The sequence below is a fragment of the Arachis ipaensis genome, chromosome B05, assembly GCF_000816755.2.
Source record: "Arachis ipaensis cultivar K30076 chromosome B05, Araip1.1, whole genome shotgun sequence".
NCBI lineage: Eukaryota > Viridiplantae > Streptophyta > Magnoliopsida > Fabales > Fabaceae > Arachis > Arachis ipaensis.
In genome coordinates, this window is record NC_029789.2 from 18,168,705 (window position 1) to 18,190,828 (window position 22,124).

General features: G+C 40.5%; 1 protein-coding gene and 1 pseudogene across 1 annotated transcript; one reads left to right on the forward strand and one right to left on the reverse strand.

Annotated features, from left to right (window-relative positions):
• Positions 813–4,557, forward strand: LOC107640292 (annotated as a pseudogene).
• Positions 6,753–9,317, reverse strand: LOC107643194 (geraniol 8-hydroxylase). The gene is made up of 2 exons (XM_016346775.2): positions 8,374–9,317; positions 6,753–7,562 (listed from the first exon to the last, which is right to left on the reverse strand). The coding sequence occupies exons 1-2, from the start codon at positions 9,280–9,282 to the stop codon at positions 6,945–6,947; spliced, it is 1,527 nt and encodes a 508-aa protein (XP_016202261.1). The 5' UTR covers positions 9,283–9,317; the 3' UTR covers positions 6,753–6,944.

A 22,124-nucleotide genomic window follows, 5' to 3' on the forward strand; every position in this document is an offset into this window, starting at 1 on the left:
GCAATTGGTAGTTGGTAGATTTTATTATTCTTGCAATTTATGATGTTTGGTTTTATTGCACTCTAGATGTTTGATTAAATGTTTTCTTTAGTTCTTGAGTAGTTTTCTTTACTCTTGGCCTAGGCTAAGGGAATTGGGTAAACTTGAGTCATTGGGTATAATGGATTTGGTGATTTGAGAACCCTTGGTGATCAATTTGATACCCATTGACACTAACCCACTACTAAGTTAATTAGTAGATAGGTTGGGACTTATGGGTTGATGTGATCAAATCTATTTGACGTACTTCAAGTTTAGGAGTAGACATTACGTACTTAAGGCTTTTGGGAAGTAGACTTAATGGGTTGGTTCCTCATAATTATCAATGTTTGGGTTGTTGACAAGGATGGTGATCTCAATTACCTAAGTCTTAGCCAAGAGTACTTTTCATTTCTTTTATTAGTTAATTGTTCTTTTACCTTCTTGTTATTTACGTTTCTTGCCCTTTTATAAACAAAACCCCTTTGCCCCTTCATAGCCAATAATTGACCATTTCATTGCAATTTCTTGTGAGACGACCCAGAGTCTAAATACTTTGGTTAATTCTTATTGGGGTTTGTACATGTGACAACTCAAATTTTTTATGTGAGAATTGTTTGTTGGTTTGGAGCTATGCTTACAACGAAATTATTATTTCTAATAGAGAAAATCTACACCATCGAGCAATTATCATCTATCAGTTGGCAAACGTCCGCTGACGTGGGCCGTTAACTGTCAAGGTGGCAGAGAACAAAAACGACGTCGTTTCGGTAGAAAGTGCTCCTATGGTTGAAATGTCGCCGTTTTGTCTTCAGAGGAGGGATTCAAACGTTGCAATGTGTTACCCCCGTGTCATATCAACCATCGCTCTGTCTTTCACCATGGCAGCCCTTTCACCTTCACCTTCTCCTTCTTCTCCTTCAACATGTCCCATCGGCTCCAGCTATGTTAAGAGAGTTCCATGGAACCCTTCAGCATGTGAGAATTTCCACTCTTTATCATCAAACTTGAGCAACTGTTGCACTTCGCACTTATCTCTAATCGAAATAGGGTTCGCACAGTACCTTAAAGCAACTACAAATTTCAACTTCCCAAACCTTGAAACCTCAACCTCATGCGTCCATGATTTCCAATCTCAGCTCAATTCATTGTCTCTCCAAAACAACTTTGTTGACTTGTGCTTTTACCCTCACCAGTTCGTCATGTCCCGAAACGTCTACGCAGGAATTGAAACCCTAACTAAAAGATTGGGACAAGAAGTTTGGTCAAATCACGCCTCTTGATACTAGTTGCAAACAAGACCTCACTGATCTTTTGCTATGTGATGTGTGTCTTACTGCGGGGTTTCAAGTACAGCATAAACTTGTCTCCATTGATGGTAATGCTTCTCACTCTGAAAATTGTTTCAAATTTACTATTCTATATGCTGCTGCGTTTGTGAATCAGTATGGACTCTTTTGATGGGAAAAGAGCAATAAAAGCGGCTTTGGTATTTTGGGGACCGAAACCTTTAAGGCCTATTTATATTTGAGTATAGCACCCATTAAACCCTAAAGCCCAAATAAAATAGTATCTAAAGTCCAAAAGATAACATATCTAAAATCCAAAAGATAATTATCTAAAGAACAAAAATAATATCCGGTTTTATTCTCATTTAATTCCAAATCAAAAGTAATAATGACTTATTCAATTTAGCATTTATAACAATAAATGAAATCACCTTTATATAAGTCATTTAATTTAAAATAGCATAATTTGTGATTATAATTAATATATGTATTGTCCACAAATAAATTAGAAAATTAAATAATCTCCTAACATCATACACCCTTTGTATTAGTCACAAAAAAAATACACCCTTTGTATGAGCGTTTACAGCTAGAGATAAATTAAATGAATTTTGTTAAATAATCAATAAAGAGTGCAGCTAATTAAGAAGAGAAAATATAAAAAGTCAATGGAATATTTGTATAATGTGTACAATGGAGGTTTAGGAAAGTATTAGAGATATAATTATTAGTGTTATCTTTTTTTATTAGCACCCCAAAATCAGTTTAAATTTTTAGGATGAGATGTTTATTATCCCTAATATCCGAATGATTATTCTGGATAGTATGAGTGGTATTATTTTTTAACTCAATTAAGAATATATATGTTTGAAATTGTCGTTTGCCTTTGACATGCATGTTCCACATATCAGGTATGCATGCTAATTGCATGCATAGAAAATGATTGCACCAAAATTAATACAAAATTTATTGCATTGGCAAGATTTGAACGATTGAGTAATCAACAACATATGTATCTTTCGTCAATGTTAATCTTTTTTATTTTATTTTAATTTTCTGCTATCCTGATTCAGTAATTCTTGTTTATTTTATGCAATCCAATATATCTTTCACTTGCGCGTGGGTTTACCATTTGACATAGTTCAAAGTTTAGACTCATCAGATAAGTACTTTAGTATTGCTTAAATTAAGAAGGATTGAAAGCCTTGAAAAGTTAATTTAAGGAAAGGCTACGTTTCATATATATGCACTATGTCCCTAGATTTACAACTAACATTTACTTTTGCTACCAACCTTGAAGTTGCAACTATTAACCTGTTCTTTCACTTTAGTCTATAATAACAATAAAAAAAATTTACATCGACCTATAAATTTAATCTAACAAAATTTAATTTGATTATAATTATAGTTTATAGTTAATCTAACAAAATTTAATTAGATTATAATTTTAGTTTATATATTTAGTTTTATTTTTATTATTTTTTTAATCAAAAGATATATAACACAACTTTATTTTTACATATTCTTTGTATATGGGTTTGAGTTTTGCTAACATTTATGGATAAACTAACCAATTCAGATTTTAAAAGAGTTAATAATCAATTTCGTCCTTAAAAGTTATTTCGATCTCCATTTTCGTCTTCGAAAGTCAAAATTAATCAAAATCTTCCTCCAAAGATACCTTATCTGATCACGTTTGTCCTTCCGTCATCTTCCTAGCTGAGTTGGCAAACGTCCGCTGACGTAGACCGTTAACTGTCAAGGTGGCAGAGAACAAAAACGACGTCGTTTCGGTAGAAAGCACTCCTAGGGTTGAAATGTCGCCGTTTTGTCTTCAGAGGAGGGATTCAAACGTTGCAATGCGTTACCCCCGTGTCATATCAACCATCGCTCTGTCTTTCACCATGGCAGCCCTTTCACCTTCACCTTCTCCTTCTTCTTCTTCAACATGCCCCCATCGACTTCAGCTATGTTAAGAGAGTTCCATGGAACCCTTCAGCATGTGAGAATTTCCACTCTTTATCACCAAACTTGAGCAACTGTTGCACCTCGTTCTTATCTCTAATCGGAATAGGGTTCGCGCAGTACCTTAAAGCAACTATAAATTTCAACTTTCCAAACCTTGAAACCTCAACCTCATGCGTCCATGATTTCCAGTCTCAGCTCTGTCTCTCCAAAACAACCTTGTTGACTTGTGCTTTGACCCTCACTAGTTCGTCATGTCCCAAAACGTCAACGCAGGAATTGAAACCCTAACTAAAAGATTGGAACAAGAAGCTTGGTCAAATCACGCCTCTTGATACTAGTTGCAAACAAGACCTCACTGATCTTTCACTATGTGATGTGTGTCTTACTGCGGGGTTTCAGGTGCAGCATAAACTTGTCTCCATTGATGGTAATGCTTCTCACTCTGAAAATTGTTTCAAATTTACTATTCTATATGCTGCTGCGTTTGTGAATCAGTATGGACCTGAAAGCAATGGTGCCATGAGTTGCATCTTTGGTATGTCACTTTACCCACAGGGTGGTGGTTCTGGTGGGAAAAGTTACTAGGGTTTGGTTTTTGGGTTAACTGGCGCTGGTGTTGCTTTGTTAGTTGTCTTGTTTGTTAGGGGTTTATGTTTGGTATGATAGGAAGGTTAGGAGGAAGAAGCTTAATAATGATGAATTTGATTTTGATCCTGAGGAACAAGGGTCTAGGCGTAGGTTGAGGCCGAATACGGGGTCTATTTGGTTCAAGATTGATGAGCTTGAGAAGGCTACTAATAATTTCTCAACCAAGAATTTCATTGGCAGGGGTGGATTTGGGCTTGTTTTCAAGGGGGTTTTGTCCGATGGTTTGGTCGTGGCGGTTAAGAGGATCTTGGAATCTGATTTTAAAGGGGATGTGGAGTTTTGTAATGAGGTGGAGATTATTAGCAACCTGAAGCACCAGAATCTGGTGCCTCTTCGAGGCTGTTGTGTAGTGGATGATGATGATGAAAAATTTAATGACAAGGGAAGCCAGAGGTTTTTGGTTTATGATTACATGTCGAATGGAAACCTTGAAGACCATCTGTTTCTGGTCAGTGAGCAGCAAAAGTTGAAGAAATCGCAGACTTGGCCTCAAAGGAAGAGCATAATCTTGGATGTGGCAAAGGGACTGACTTATCTGTCGTGTGATGCATGTGTTCACGGTGATGTATTTATCGTTCAAATTGGGATTAGGGTTTATCCACTCCAGGGACTAATTTGACGTCTTAAACAAGAGTTATCTTGTCAGCAACAACATGCTACAGCCTGGCATTTTTCACCTTGGCAGTTAACGGCCCACGTCAGCAGACGTTTGCCAACTCAGCTAGGAAGATGACGGAAGGACGAACGTGATCAGGTAAGGTATCTTTGGAGGATGATTTTGATTAATTTTGACTTTCGGAGACGAAAATGGAGATCGAGTTATCTTTCAGGGACGAAATTGACTATTAACTCGATTTTAAAACCCCTTAAACTTTCTTCCACAATGAGTAATCATTCTTCAATTAACACTGTCGTTGCCCCCTTACCTCCATATTCTGCCTTAAGTCAAGAAAAAAGGACACACCAATAATTTCATCACTTTTTTTAGATATCTTGTCAGTACAATACTCTTCTCTCATGGTACTTCTGAAAAAGGCTGAAACTTATCCTCCGATTGTAAAACCAGAAACAACCACTCTTCCAATAAAAAATTATGTCCTTCAAATCAATTTTGACTTTTGTCAAGTCTAACTATTCATTATTTTTGTTCTTTCAGTATTTTTTCTATTGCTAATAATTTTTCAAATCAAAATTCATTTTTGAACACTTGGATCATTGATTCTGGTGTCACACATCACATTGCATCAAATTTATCTTGGTTTATTTTTTACACACAATTTTTTTCTATTATTGTTCATTTACCAAATGGCTCTCAAATTGTTTTTTTTATTAGAAATATTCTCCACATACAAGTCATTTACACATACAAGTCCGTACAAGTCTCTTTAACCTAATTCACCTCACACGCTACTATCTAACCATCTTTTCAATCAACGCGCGAATATATAACTGCTTTTTCGAAAGGATTTTGTTTCCTTTTTCGAATTTTCTCAACTTCTTTTTATCTACGTTCTCTTCTATCTATGCATTTCTCTTCGTTCGTTCTTTGCGTTCTCTTTTCTCGTTTTTTGCGATTTTCTTTGTTGTCTACGTTTTTTAAATCAAGCTCTGAAATTAGTTTTGAACAATTATCTCGTTGTTGAATATAATGAATAACTCAATTTCAGATTATCAATTGAACTAGAACAAAGTGGATTATTATTTTGAATCCAATCAAGTGGCTGAGGTGTATAGTTCAATTCTAGTTAATATTTTCGTTAGTAGTTTATGATTCGGTAGGTGAATAATATTGTTTTGTTTGGGAAAATTGCTGTTCATCGTTGATAGTTTGAATTGAATGTAATGTAGGAGTTCTGCATCAAAGAAGATATTTTTGTGTATTTGCAGCAAATTTCGATGTAAAACTAAGATATTTATGTGTATTATTTAAGAATTTTCAGTGCATTTGTATTGATAGGTTCTGCATAATTCAAAACTCTTCCTTTTCCTCCTCCGTCATCTTCTGCTGCTATTTTTTCTTTTTTTTTTCATCATCATCAGCATCTTCTTCTTCTTCTTTTTCGTATTCATATTTTACTTCTTGTTTTATCTTCTCAAGTTATTTCTTGTTTTACTCTCTTAACATGAATAAAAATAAAAAAATCAAACAAAAAAGAAAAAAACAACATAATGTTGCAAATTTACTTGGAAAAGGATAAACTTACATTTATTTAACTAAAATAAAGAAAGAAAAAAAAGAAAAAAAATGCAGCATTAAAGAAAATAATTTTGTATAATTGTAGCAAATTTCGGTGTAAAACTAAGACATTTATGTATATTGTTTAAGAATTTTCGGTGGATTTGTACTGATAAATTTTATATAATTCAAAATTCTTCATATTTCTCCTCCTCATCTTCTGCTTTTTTTTCATCATTATCATCATCTTCTTCTTTTTTTTCTTATTTATCTTTCCTTTCTTGTTTTACCTTTTTAAGTTTCTTTTTATTTTATTCTCTTAACAAGAATAAAAACAAAAAAAAAAAAAAATACATAATACTATAAAATCAATACAAAGATGAGGAGGAAATCATCTAAGTCCGAGCCCCAATCGAAATCTAAAAAAGCAAACAAACACCAGGTAGTACATAGATAAAAAATGATGCCATAAGTAATCGTGCCAGCCAAATATCTTAAAATCCTCTTCACACATTTCTAATAGGTGACTAAAGAGTTTTGCAGGTATTGACTGACTTTAGTAACTGAATATGCAATTTCGAGTCTAGTCAAGATAACATATTGTAAGGATCCTACAATCGATTGATACAGATAATTTGATGTATTTAGATAAATTTGTAGATAATAAATTTAAAAGTTAATTCATTCTAGAAGTTTTCCACTATTTCACATACAATAGTACTTAGTAGTTTTCTCTCTACATGCCTCAGCCACATGAACACTTATTTAAGATTACAAACATTACAGAGTAATTAACTATCTTACAATAAACAAGACAGGTATTCTGGCAGGCTAATTTGTTTTATTTAATTAATAATTTTGACTGGAATAACTCTCAATGGATCTTTCTTTCTAAGGGCATTTCCTCCAATAACATCCTCCATGTTCATTTCTTTAGGTTTCATACCATTTTCAAGCTTCCAATCAAAAGTATTAATCAAAGTTCCCAACATCAAATGCAACATCCTCATAGCCAATGGCAACCCGGGACAAATTCTTCTACCACTTCCAAATGGTGTCAGCTGAAAATCCTTTCCCTTAACATCAACATTTGTTCCCATAAACCTGTCTGGTGAAAACAGAGTTGGATTTTCCCAAGTTTCTTGATGCCTACCAATGGCAAACACATTGATCATGATGTTTGCACCCTTTGGAATGGTGTAGCCATTGATGAGTTCCACAGAAACCTTAGCTTTTCTTGGAAGCAAGAGTGGTGCTGGTGGGTGCAAGCGTAGGGTTTCTTTTATTATTGCTTGCAAGTAAGGGAGTGTTGCAATGTCTGATTCTGTTACTGGGTTTCCAATTCCAACAGCTTCTTCAACTTCTTTTTTGGCCTTTGACATAATATCTGGATTATGAATTAACTCGGCCATTGCCCATTCTAATGAATATGAAGTTGTATCGGTTCCGGCAACAAATAAATCCTGTATAATATAAAAGCATAGTTATACTTATTGGTTAAAATTCAATGCTAAAAAAATAGAATACACAATCATTTTTTGAGTTATCTGTATTGATCTATTGAAGTGTAAACTCATGTGCATTTATTTTTATATAAATTTGATAATTAAAAATTATTAGATAATAATTTAATTAAATTTGTCATATTATTTAATTTATTTTTAACTGTTAACTTTATATAAAAATAATTGTATACGAGTTCTTACTTCTTACTTAACACATCCAAATAATTCATTTATTTAGATTTAGTTAATTTCTTTAGAAGTTTGAATTTATAATTTTATTCAATTTCTAATTGAATTTTAATTTTGTAATTCTTTTAAAAATTATTAGTTAGATTTCTGTATATAATCAAAAGAATCAATTGTGTTCATTTATTTTAATTATGTTGGTTTTGACCATTAGTCAAAGAAAAGTTTATTCCTATAATTAGACTATAAATTAAACAAACGGGTAAATGCTAGGTAACCAATAATTTTTTTAAACAATATAAACAACCACCAATCAAATCAAAACACATTACACCTCTAAATTACCTACCTAAATCTTGATATTAGAATAACCATCCGCACACCTAGTAAAATGAACATCCGATATATTCATTGTTCACATTGTTTAGTATTTTCATTGTCTACCTATACTTTTCCTAAACAAAAATACTATACACATATACTAAAATTTAGTCATTATATGTTTTAATGGTTATTTCGTATTTTAATACTTATTCTAATATTTTTAATTGTAAATTAAATAGGTTGGGAGAAGAAAACATACATGGAGTAAGTGTTTAATCTGTTGTTTGTCCATGACTTTGCTATCCTCTTCTTGGGAGATGTCAAGCAAAGCATCCAACATGTCATTGTTGGTTGCATAATTCACCCCTTCTCGCATCTTCAACCTTTCCTCAATCAACTTGTCAAAGAGAACAAACAACTTCCTAATGCAAATTCCATAGCTCCTTTTGATGCCTTGTGGGTCAATAAACCTCAACAATGGGAAAAAATCAGCCAAATTTGGTGACCCAGTAGCTTTCAAGATACTCACCACTATATCTTTGTAATCTCCGGCATCACTTATAGATTGAGCGAAATCTATGGAGAAAATAGTGTTTGATAAAAAGTTAATCCCGGTTTTGAAAGCCGCTTTACCAATATCTATTGCTTCACCGGTTTGGCTACTATGATAGACATCATTGAGAAGTTCTTTAAGTTTCTTTTGCCTTAAGAATTTGCTTGCATCTAGAGCCTTGTTTGTGAAGAGTTGATTGTTGCATATTCTTCTCAAGTATCTCCAGAGAGGTGATGAATTGGGTAAGAACCCTATGCCATAATAAGCATGATCCAGGACGGTTAAGGATTGGGGAATGGGACGATCAGAAAGTGAATGATCATGGGTTTGGAGAACCTCTTTGGCCATTTCCGGTGAAGAGATTATTATGGTTGTTACTTGGCCAAGCTTTAAGGTCATTATTGGGCCATGAATCTTTGCAAGGTTGCTCAACGAACGGTGAGGATTTTGACCCAATTGAAAGAGGTTTCCAACTATGGGACGAGGGTAAGGACCTGGTGGAAGTTTATGGTTTGATCTTCCATTGATGAGTGAAGTTAAAACATGGATTATAATGCATGTTAAAAGAAAAACTAAAGCATAATAATAATAATAATTAGAAGTCACTGCATCCATATCTTAATTGTTGTGCTTAATTTCACGGAAAATTGTTGAGGCTTCTTAATGTATGTAGCATATACATACCCAACTTATATATAGTGTGGGAAACATTTTAAGTGCACCGGGAGTATCGGTGTACCAGTTGTTTTAACCGTTGATCTAAATTATAAAAAATATATATAATATATATTAATTGAAATCAACGGTTAAAATAACTGGTGTATCGGTACTCGCCAGTACACTTGAAATGTTTCTTATAGTGTGAGTCAAAGTATGTGAATTAAAGTCAACCCAGTCACTTCTTTCCATGCATTTTAGTCAAGGTACGATGTATTCAATATTCATGCATTAGCGTAGATGACCAACAAACTAATAGTCAAGAATATATATGTTGAAATTGTTCTTGGAATGAGGTATGCTTATTAATTATTAATAATTAATTTAATTAAGTCTAATAGTTAATTCACTAGTTAGTTTAAATAAGTATTAAGAATTTGAATTTCACTTTATATATTCAGTTATATTCATCGATTAATAACGAATTTTATTTAAATTTTATTCATCACGATTTAATTATTGATCTACTAAATTAAAAAATATCATAAAAAAAAAAAGTATGCATACTGATTTGCATGCATAGAACATGTATGCCCCAAAATTCATACGAAATTTGTTGCATTGATAAGATAAGATGTGACCGATTGAGTAATCAACAACATGTGTATATTTAGTCAACGTTTCTTCTTCCTTTTTTATGTTTATTTTATGTAATCCAATATATCTTACAAATGGGTTTGCCATTTGCCATAGTTCAAGGTTTACACTCACCGGATAAGTACTTTAGGATTGCTTAAATTAAGAAGGATTGAAATGCCTTGAGAAGTTAATTTAATGAAGCCTAAGTTTCATATTGTTACGGATCCGACCCACGCCCGGAATGGTCCCCGAACTTGGTTACCCGGGTCCGACCCGCTTCGCCCTTCTAGAAGGTCCGGAACCGGTCTTTTAGACCTCCTAACCAACTTTCGAATTCAAACGTCTCCCTTATCTTAGCCAAACAAGATAAGATAAGATAACTACCATCACCTATAAATAGAGGACCCAGGTCCCTCCAGGTATTCATTCATTCATCACACCTTATACCTTTTAGATCCATTCTGACTTGAGCGTCGGAGTGTCTTTGCAAGTACCTCCCCCCATTGCTCCAGTCAAGTGATCCGGCATCTGCCTCAACCCGTAAGTTCTCGATCCATCTCTCAACCCGTACCAGAGACATCTTGTACATTGGCGCCGTCTGTGGAAACTTTGCAACGTTGTGGCGGCATGGCGGATAACCCAGAAGAGCAATCATCAAACTCAGATTTCTTGCGTGTAACTGAGAGCAAAAAGGAATAATGTTTCCTTAACTTGCATCACCTTTGCATGTTTATGCATACTTTCGCCCTACTCCAACGGCGAAATCCCAAAGAAATAATGTTTCCTTAACTTGTATCACCTTTGCATGTTTATGCACCCTTTCGCCCTACTCCAACGGCGAAATCCCAAAGGAATAATGTTTCCTTAACTTGCATCACCTTTGCAGGGATAACACACCTTCGCCCTACTCCAACGGCGAAATCCCAAAGGAATAATGTTTTCTTAACTTGTATCACCTTTGCATGTTTATGCACCCTTTCGCCCTACTCCAACGGCGAAATCCCAAAGGAATAATGTTTCCTTAACTTACATCACCTTTGCAGCGATAACACACCTTCGCCCTATTCCAACGGCGAAATCCCAAAGGAACAATGTTACTTGCAATTACCTTCTTAGTAATAACACTCTTTATGCACCCTCGTCCTACTCCAACGGTGAAATTCCAAATCCTCTGAGCTCAAAGTCTCGCCTCCCTTTAGTGGGACACCTCCACCTCTTGGACCCTCTCATTCACCACTCCCTCATCCGTCTCTCCAAGCGCCATGGCTCCATCTTCTCCCTCTACTTCGGCTCCATGCCCACCGAGGTTGCTTCTTCTTTTGAACTCTTCAAGCTCTTCCTCCAAACCCACGAGGTCATCTCTTTCAACAATAGGTTCCAAACCTCTGTCATCCGCCGCCTCACCTGTGACAACTCTGTCGCCATGATCCCCCTTCGGACCTTACTGAAAATTCATAAGGAAGCTCATCATGAACAACCTCCTTAAATGCTACCACCGTGGCCAAGCTCAGACCTCTCAGGAGTCAATAGATCAAGAAAGTTCTCAAGGTTATTGCACAGATACGGGAGACAGCCAAATCGTGGCGGCATGACGGAGAACCTTGAAGAGCAATCCTCCACCCGACACCCCAACTCAAACACACAAAGCCCAACTCCTGAACTCCAAGATAACACTCTTCCCACCCACGGGAGGATAATAAACGCGGCACATCGCCAACCAACCCCAACCCAGCAACAACCAAGAGAGGACAATCGTCCTCCCACTGAAGCCCGGCCACCCGATGGCCTGGGAGAGAAGGCGGTCCAGATAATCCAAGAGTTGTGCCTCAGGGTGCAAAATCTCAAAGGCCGAGTCACAACCAAAGAACGGTACCACCCGGAGCATACAAGCCAAGCGACCTCCAGGACCTAATCTCATCGCGATACCAGGAACACCAGGCCCCCTGAGCAACAACACTGCAAACAGCATGATCACAACATTTTCCTAGACCCGAAACACCGACGCGGAGAAGACGACCGACGGCACCATCGGGAGGCCAAACGAGCAGGAAACATGCACGTGATAATGGAAGCCATCCCGTTCACAGAAAAATCCTTGAGAGCCAAACTCCTGAAGGACTTCAACAAGCCCACTGACATGAAATAGGACGGGACCAACGATCCCCGGGAACACCTAACGGCCTTCGAGGCCAGGATGAACTTGGAAGGAGCCGCCGACATGATCCGGTGTAAGGCCTTCTCGATAACCTTAGCTGGCCCTACGATCAAATGGTTCAACGCCCTCCCAAACGGGTCCATAGCCAGCTTCCACGATATCACCAGAAAGTTCATGGCCCAGTTCACTATCAAAATCACCAAAGCTAAACACCCCATTAGCTTGCTCGGAATTACCCAAAGACAAGACGAATCTACGAGAAAATACCTGACAGTCGACGGACTCACGGACTCAGTCGCGAGCCTCTGCCTGACCAATGGACTTATGAATGAGGACTTCTGAAAGTATCTCACCGCGAAGCCAGTCTAGACTATGCACGAGATTCAGAGCGTCACTAAGGATTACATAAACGATGAGGAGGTGAGCCAAGTCGTGGCGGCCAATAAACGGCAGAACGGCAGTACGGCACCTCGCCAAAACACCCCACCAAGAGAAAACCAAAAGGAATATTCCAAACCGACAAATGCTCAAATTACACCCTCTTGTTAGCTCCCATCACCGAGATCTACCACCAAATAGCTGACCGAGGCGTCCTTTCGAAGGCCCGACCACTTAAAGAAAGAACAGGCGGCAACAAGAATTTACATTGTGACAACCACCGAGGATACGAGCATAGAACACAGCACTGCATCGACTTCAAGCCATACGAGACGGCAAGCTCTCCGAGTTCGCCAAAATCATCAGGGAGTCAAAGCGCACAGAAAGAGACAGATCACCAGAGAGGAAAGGACGCAACCCAAGGACACAAAGACAAGCCCCTCGGAAAAGTCCGGAAACAGACCCGACCATAGTCGTCAACGTCATAACAAGCAAGGATAAGCCGGAAAAGTCGAAATCGGCACTAAAAAAGAACCTCAAGGTCCTGGCAGTAAGAAACCAAACCCCGACAATCATACCAATAATGCAATAACATTCTCCCCCGAGGACTGCCAATACGGCACCTCGGCGAAAGATGCCCCCTTCGTTATCTCCGCAAAGATAGGAACCGGGCTGGTCAGAAGAATACTACTCGACACATGAGCAGATTCCAACATCCTCTTCAGGGGATCCTTCGACAAACTCGGGCTCCAAAACGAAAACCTACAAACCCACCAAAATGGGGTAACCGAGCTCGGGGATAACTTCCTTCAACCGGACGGCACCATCACACTTCCCCTCACCATCGGAGTCGGGAACCAAAGAAAGACCATCCTCTCCGAATTTGTCATCCTCAAGAACTCCACCACCTACAAACATCATCCTCGGGAGAAAGACCATTAACAACCTCTCGGCGATCATCTTCACCAAATTCTTACTCATGAAGTTCCAAGCCGATGACGGCACTATCGGCCCAATACACAGAGACCGGAAAGTCGCGGTAGAGTGTGAGAACACTAGCTCGACCCTCCGCAAGAGATCCCGAGATGCGGCAGGTATCTTCCTCGCCGACCTCGATGCATGCCAAGACCAAAGTCCGTGCAGAACCGTGCGAGAAAACGACAAAAAGGCAGAGTGGGACCTTGCAGACAAGGTCAAGAGATAGCACACCTACGGGAGCTAGCCCTAAAACAAAGAATAAGTCTAAGATACAATGGCAGCACGGTACGATGAGACTTTGGACCAGGAGACCTCGTCTTACGACAAAACGATATCGGTCCACCCACTCCCGGAGAAAGGATGCTCACGTCCAACTGGGAGGGTCCCTACCAAATTAGGACGGTAATCGAAAAAAGAGCCTACATGCTCGAAAGACTAGACGGGACTAAGCTTCCAAGATCCTGAAATTCCACCAACTTACGGTGCTACTATATGTAGAAACATCCTTCCAAAGCAACAAGATTGAGGCCGTTTAAGACTATCTCTTTATCCTTTATATTTTGCCTTTTTTACTTGCATTTATTGCTTAAGTCGTTTAATCGTATATTTTCTTACTGGGCACTCTTTCTTACCCACATTGGGAGGTTTTAACGAGGCCCAAACCATAAATGGAAATTCATTTTCTCAAAAGCATTGCCCCGTCCGACGGCACAAACCAAACGCGGCTACACGGGAATCGATTATCCCGAGGCCAACAAAACGGATATCCAAATAAGTAAACGGCTACACGGGAATCGATCACCCAGAAGCCAACAAACGGATATCCGAATAACAAAATGGATATCCAAACAGCTACACAGGAATCGATTACCCACGGATATCCAAATAAGTGAACGGCTACCCGGGAATCGATCACCCCAAAGCCAATAAAACGGATATCCGAATAACAAAACGGATATCCAAATAAGTGAACAGCTACCCGGAAATCGATCACCCCAAAGCCAATAAAACGGATATCCGAATAACAAAACGGATATCCAAATAAGCAAACGGCTACACGGGAATCGACTACCCCGAAGCCAACAAAACGAATATCCAAATAATAAAACGGATATCCAAATAAGTGAAAAGGCTACCCGAGAATCGATCACCCAGAAGCCAACAAACAGATATCCAAATAACAGAACAGATATCCGAATAACAAAACAGATATCCAAATAAGTAAACGGCTACACGGGAATCGATTACCCACGGATATCCAAATAAGTGAACGGCTACCCGGGAATCAATCACCCCAAAGCCAATAAAACAGATATCCAAATAACAAAACGGATATCCAAATAACAAAAATAGTGACTCGTGAATCGATCACCCGCAAAGCCAACAGAACGGAAATCCAAATAAGCTAAATAAACAAAGTCTTGAAATCGGCCCACCAAGAGGCCTAAAATAAGTTCACAATAACGACCCAAAAAAGGCCACACAAAACAAGCATGAGCTGACAGTCTTCCAACTTGCGGAAAGCAAGACTGACCAACATCCTACCAATAAATGCAGGATGATGTTACGCCATTTTCAGGCCCCTCACAGTCTCCCAAACTACAGAGAATCGGACTCCCCAACGACTTAGCATTGAGACCAAGAAAGCATACTCTCATGCTCCGGGGACAACTGTTCCAGACCCGATCTCCGGGCCCTTCTTCAGAACGGTCATCAAACCCGGCACGTGATGAGACGCCCAAACAACGTGCTCCTCGCCTGACCATGAAACGACCAGGAACTCCCCAAATCCTCGACCTCGACTGGAAAAACCAAATAAATGATCTCCTTGCCAAACCACAAACGGCGAGAAAAAGGTTCCTCCAGCTATGAGACCGAGCACCCTCACTCTCTCGCTCCGGGGGCAACTGTTACGGATCCGACCCACGGATCCCACGCCCGGAATGGTCCCCGAACCCGGTTACCCGGGTCCGACCCGCTTCGCCCTTCTAGAAGGCCCGGAACCGGTCCTCTAGAGCTCCTAACCAACTTTCGAATTCAAACGTCTCCCTTATCTTAGCCAAACAAGATAAGATAAGATAACTACCATTACCTATAAATAGAGGACCCAGGTCCCTCCAGGTATTCATTCATTCATCACACCTTATACCTCTTAGATCCATTCTGACTTGAGCGTCGGAGTGTCTTTGCAGGTACCTCCCCCCATTGCTCTAGTCAAGTGATCCGGCATCTGCCTCAACCCGCAAGTTCTCGATGCATCTCTCAACCCGTACCAGAAACATCTTGTACACAAAAGTGTATGTCTATTTAAAAAGTCAATCAATAATTTAATTGATTGTCATTTGTCAAAAGTTTTAATTAACTTTTGTTCTTATCATATATATACACGCTACAAAATTTCAAACACGTGCTAACGTTGTTGAGGTTTTTTATTTATTTAAATAATTTTTTTATTTTCCATTTCGCATCATATTAGAAAAATTGACATTTTTGTCATTTTGTGTATTATCTCTTAATTTCGTATTTGTACGAGATGTCTCAGGTACGGTTTGAAGGGTGGATCGGGAACCCGCGGACAGAGCTGGAGCCGGGTCGCTTTGACTGGAACAATGGGGGTGGTACCTGCAAAGACACTCCGACGCTCAAGTCAGAATGGATCTAAGAGGCAGAAAGTATGTGGAATGAATGAATACCTGGGGGGACCTGGGTCCTCTTATTTATAGGTGACGGTGAATATCTTATCTTATCTTTATTTGGTTAGGATAAGAGAGATATTTGGGTTAGAGGCTTTGAAGGGCCGGTGTTTGGGCCTCCGTGTCAATGCGGGTTGTCCTCGGGTAACCGGGTATGCGGGGGTCCGTGGGTCGGATCCGTAACAGTTGCCCCCGCAGCGGGAGGGCGAGCGAGGTCGGTCTGTCGCTGGGAGACGTTTGTTATGGGCTCGATTATTCTCGGGTGCCCGTCTGGTTTCGTTGAGATGAGGTCGGTGCCTCGGTCTCCGCGTTGTGGAAGATTCGTCTGACCGTTTAGGTCTGACGTGACTCTTCCGTATCAGTCGCGCCTGTTGCGTTCTTTGAGGCGTTACCTTTTTTCGAGGGGGTATTTATTGCAGGTTGTGCTTTTTCTTTTTTGCCCTTGTGTTTGCTTTGCTTTCTAAGGGTTTTTTCGTCGTTGTACTTCTTTCAAAAACCGTTTTGGTTTTCCTCCTTTAGTTCCCTCGTTCTGCTTTTACTTCTCTTATTGCTTCTCTTTTCTAGTTGCAGCGTTTTCCATTCTTCATTTTCGCTTTCTTTGGTTTTGGTTGGTCTTCTTCTGCGGCGTCTTTCCTTGGGGTTGTCTTCCTTCGATTTATCAGGTTAGCATTTCTCTTGTTTTTTGCTTTCTTCTGCTTTATTTTCTGCAGCATTTTGTTTTTGTTTTTGCTAAGTGTAGCTGTTTTAGAGTAGTTTTGTGGTGTTTGTATGGTGGTTTAGATAGTTCTGTTGGGTTCCTAGAAAAGGGTTGGGGCGAGTGCCACCGTATAATTGGTGGTGTGCGGTGGCGGTATTTTTGGTTTTTTACCCGCCGTCGTTTTCTGCCGTAAGGTTTGGCTGACGGTGGTGCTCGTCGATATTTTAGGTATGGCCAGAGTTGCCTGCCTCAGTAAACGTTTTTCTTTTCCTTTTCTTGTGCACTCTTCCGACTAAGGAGGGGAAGCATAAAAAGGGGTATGTGTCTTTCCGAGCTCAGCCCCATCGTCGGATCTTCGGTTTGTATGAAGACTCCTTCCACGGTTTTAAGAGTGGTTATTTTAAGGTTTGTCCCGCGGGGGGACATCACCCCTTTTGGTTGACGCTGGAGGGTGAGCGTCGGTTCCCCACTTACTGGAACTTTAAGGCTGGTCCGTCCGTGTTTACTCGTGTTTCGAAGGAGTTCTTGTCTTCGGAGGAGCGGGATATCGCTCTTGTCTTGTGGCAGTTATTTGGGGAGCGTCCTCTTAATCCTCGGGACGTGATGGGCGATCCGGTTGCTTGCCGGTCGTATGTTGGTGTGTGTCGCGTGTGCTTGTTCTTTATTATTTTTTTATGTTTTGTTTCCCGTTTTCGTAACTTGGATTTTTGTCTCTTGTTTCCTTTGCAGTTGAGATGGCTGGTGGTCTGACATCCTTGGCGCGTCTGAAGGCGGCGATGGCCCAGGAGGAGGGGTCGTCGTCCCCGGCTACTCCTGTTTCTAATCCTGCCGTGGAATCTCATCCAGTTTCTCAGGAGGTGATTTCCTCGGGTGCACGGGCTGATGCTCAAGTTTCCCCTGGCCCTACAAACTCTCCTGAAGTCGTCGTGGTGACGGCTGCTGAGGCTTCTCGGAAGAGGAAAAGGCTTGAAGACCCGAGCAGTGAAACTTTTGTGGATGAGGGTCTTGTGCCCAGTGTGATGGATCGACGTTTCGATGCCCCGGGTTTTATTGATCAGCACTTGATGCCTGGAACGGAGCCGTTTTTTGATGGCTGCGACGTTTCGTTCCAGGCCAAGTCGGTGTATCGTGCCCTCCTCCGATCAAATATCTTGTTAACCAGTCTTTGGTAGGTTGCTCCAGCGTTTTTTAGGCCGAAGGGCATTACTGTGTAGCAGTACGTCCCGTCTGGGGTGACGAACGCTGTTTTCTCTTCGTCTGGTCGGTGCATCGGAATCTGATTGTATCCGGAGTATGCGTCCATGAAGCTGAGGTATCGGTGACCGGATGCGGCGTCTACCAATCCGTCGATGTTTGGTAGGGGAAAGGCGTCTTTCGGGCAAGCTTTGTTGAGGTCCGTGTAGTCGACGCACATTCGCCACTTCCCATTAGATTTTTTCACCAGTACGACGTTGGCTAGCCAAGCCGTGTAGGGGAGTTCTCGGATAAAGTTGGCCTCGAGTAGGGCTTTAACTTGTTTTTTGACCTCGGTGGCTCGGTCCGGTGACATTTTTCTTCTCCTTTGTGCTATTGGTTTGGCTTTGGGATCCACGGCTAGACGGTGAGACATTAGGTCGGGGCTTATTCCCGGCATGTTGGCCGGTGTGAATGCAAACAGGTCCCTATTTTGTTTCAGGAGTTGAGAGAGCTCCTCTTTGAGGTCGTATGGGAGGTTCCTGTTAATGAAGGTGTACTCATCCTTGGTTGGCCCTATTTGTAATTTTTCCATATCCCCTTCTGGTTCCGGCCTGGGTTGGCCGTCTTGTCGGGCATCCAGATCGGCTAGGAATACACCGGCCGCATCTCGTGATTTCTTCCTTAGGGCTAGGCTGGTGTTGTCGCATTCGGCTGCGACTTCTCGGTCTCCGTGAATGGTGCCGACGGAGCCGTCGTTGGTTCTGAATTTCATAAGGAGGTATTTGGTAAAGATAACTGCGGAGAAGTCGTTGATTGTTTTCCTTCCGAGAATCACGTTATAGGCTGTGGAGTCTTTTAGGACTACGAAGTCAGATAGAATTGTCTTCTTTTGGCTGCTCGTTCCTATGGTGATGGGAAGTGTGATTGAGCCGTCTGGTTTGAGGAAGTTGTCTCTGAGTCCCGTGACGCCGTGGCGGTGTGTTTGGAGGTTGTCGTTGCGGAGTCCGAGTTTATCGAAGGCTCCCCGAAAAAGGATGTTTGAGTCTGCCCCGGTGTCTACTAGTATTCTTCGTACGAGTCCTGTTCCGATTCTAGCTGAGATGACGAAAGGGGCGTCCTCGGCTGAGGTGCCGTGTTGGCAGTCCTCTGGTAAGAACGTTATCGTATTGTCGGCCGCGGAGATTGGGACTTGGTTCCTTACAGCCATTATCTTGAGGTCTTTTTTCATTGTTAGTTTTGACTTGCTTGATACGTCTTTGCCTGTGATGACGTTTACTATGATGGTTGGATCTTCCTCTAGGTTTTCCCTCGGGGGTTGCTTTTGGGTTCTCGGGTTACGTCCTTCTCTCTCCGACGATCTGTCTCTCTCCGCGCGTCTCGGTTCTCTGATGATTTTGGCGAATTCTGGGAGTTTGCCGTCTCGTATGGCTTGTTCAATGGCGTCTTTAAGGTCGAAACAATCTTGTGTTCTGTGACCGTAACCTCGGTGGTATTCGCAGTAAAGGGTCTTGTTGCCTCCTGTCCTTTCTTTGAGTTGCCGTGCTTTCGGAATGATGCCTCGATCTGCTATTTGGTGGTATACCTCGGTAATTGGTGCTGTCAGGGGCGTGTAGTTTGAGAATTTGCCTATTCTCGGTGGTCGGCTGGTCGGCCTGAGGTGGTCCCGTTGATTCTCTTTGAGTGTGGGGTTTTGGTGAGAAGCCGAGTTGCCGCGCTGGGCGTTGCCGTGCTGCCGTTTGTTGGCGGCAACGACCTGGCTGACTTCTTCGTTGTTGATGTAATCTTTGGCGACGTTCTGGATCTCATGCATGATCCATACCGGTCTGGTGGTGAGGTGTTTGCGAAAATCTTCGTTCATTAGCCCATTGGTCAGGCAAAGGCTTGCGACGGAATCCGTGAGTCCGTCGACCGTTAGGCATTCGTCATTGAAGCGGTCGAGGTATTTCCTTGTGGATTCTTCTTGTTTTTGCGTGACCCCTAGTAAGCTGATGGGGTGTTTGGCTTTGGTGATCCTGGTAGTGAACTGGGCCATGAACTTTCGTGTAATATGGTGGAAGCTGGCTATGGATCCGTTCGGGAGGGCGTTGAACCATTTGATCGCTGGCCCGGCGAGGGTTACCGGGAAGGCTCTGCATCGGACCGCGTCGGTCGCTCCTTCTAGGTTCATTCTGGCCTCAAAAGCTGTTAGATGCTCTTGGGGATCTTTAGTTCCGTCGTACTTCATGTCGGTAGGTTTGTCGAAGCCTTTGGGGAGTTTTGCCCTTAGGATTCTTTCCGTGAAGGGTGTAGCTCCCATTATTGTATGGTCGTTTCTTGTGCGTTTAGTATTTCGGTCCCTCCGATCTTCGTCCGAGTAATGTTGATAACTCAGATCTCGAGAAGCGCTACGGGTATGTTTCTTGTTGTATTGCCGTTCTGGCGATTTCTCGTGTCTGTGGTTGCGTGATGAGCTGCGACCGTCTCTTCTGTCGTGTCGTCGGGTTGGCGACCTACCGCGGTGAGATCTTGATCTGGAGGTTGCGGGGGTGGTACCTGCAAAGACACTCCGACGCTCAAGTCAGAATGGATCTAAGAGGTAGAAAGTGTGAGGAATGAATGAATACCTGGGGGGACCTGGGTCCTCTTATTTATAGGTGACGGTGAATATCTTATCTTATCTTTATTTGGTTAGGATAAGAGAGATATTTGGGTTAGAGGCTTTGAAGGGCCGGTGTTTGGGCCTCCGTGTCAATGCGGGTTGTCCTCGGGTAACCGGGTATGCGGGGGTCCGTGGGTCGGATCCGTAACAGTATTCATGTGAAATAGAAACCTTTTTTTACTTAAATTTTGCTGCCACTGTGAGCATAATTATAATTTATAAAGAATGTATTTTATCCCAAATTCGCAACCACTATAAAAAAAAAAAAGGAATATACACTGAATGAAAATTAACGAAATACATAAAAATTATAAAGTATAATAAGGGAGGAGTACATAAAAATTAACAACTACAAAATTACGTTTATTTGCAGAGACATGGACACAGAGACATAAAATCATGTTTGATAGAAGAGACATGAATAGAAACAATGTGTCCAGAGACACTAAATTAGTATATTTTGTATCTATCCTGATAGAAAGGACACAGGAGACTAATAAGGGACACAACTTATTTTTTATTTTTTCTTTTATTATTCTTGTTAATTTTTTATAATTATATTTTTTATTATTTTTCATCTCAAATTTTTTGAATGAAAAAAAAGAGAATAAATTAGATTTTCATAATTTGTTCTAGTTTATCACCAAATAAAATATAAGAACACAAAAATTTGTATCTCTGTTCTTTATATCTTGTTCTCAATATCTTGTCATTTCTTGTTCTCAGAAATAAACGCAGCCCAATTGAATGTGATGTGGACGTTATAACTCAGCCACTATTCCTAAAACCTTGGCCACTAACACAACAAGTTCGAATATATTGAACTTAAATAAGCTCATTAGATAATCAAATAAATTGAAAACAGACTAAGTCAAAACAACGATACAATAACTAAAACGGATATAGCGAAATAAATGGAGGTATAGCTAGGATGTTTGAAAACGGCGCATCCTAATTATCACCAACTGAGTTGATAGCTAGAAATGCGGAACTTCAGGCTGATGTCCAAAGAATGGCCGAACTCCTAGCTCAACATCAGAATAGAAAGCATGACAGAGGAAACCACTTGAATGCAAACGACATAAACTCGAAAGATCAGCCATCCCTGGCTGCTCGGCCCAAGGAAACAACACCTCCAAAATAGAAGAAGACGAGAAAATAATAACTTGTTGGATTGTTAGACAGGTTGCTTTATAATGTTATGGAATATATATTTTTTATTATGTTAGATTGTTGAACAGGTTACTTTTTAATGATTTTGGAATTATTAGTACTTTAGCAGTGTGCATTTATACTATGTCAGGCAATATTAAATTTATAGACTAAGTTGTTATTTTTTTTATTTAAAAAAAACGCATCCAAATCGAACCAAACTGCAGTGCGAATACCCTTACTTATTAAGCTAGACTTGTAATATATTTAATTGGTCTAAGTCTAACCTGTAGT

Bases quoted from the DNA above. Each gene is read 5' to 3' on its own strand.
- LOC107643194 (XM_016346775.2), bottom strand. From the start codon at position 9,282: ATGGATGCAGTGACTTCTAATTATTATTATTATTATGCTTTAGTTTTT. The intron at 7,563-8,373 runs GTATGTTTTCTT...TATATTATACAG, and splicing joins AGATTAAACACTTACTCCAT to GATTTATTTGTTGCCGGAAC.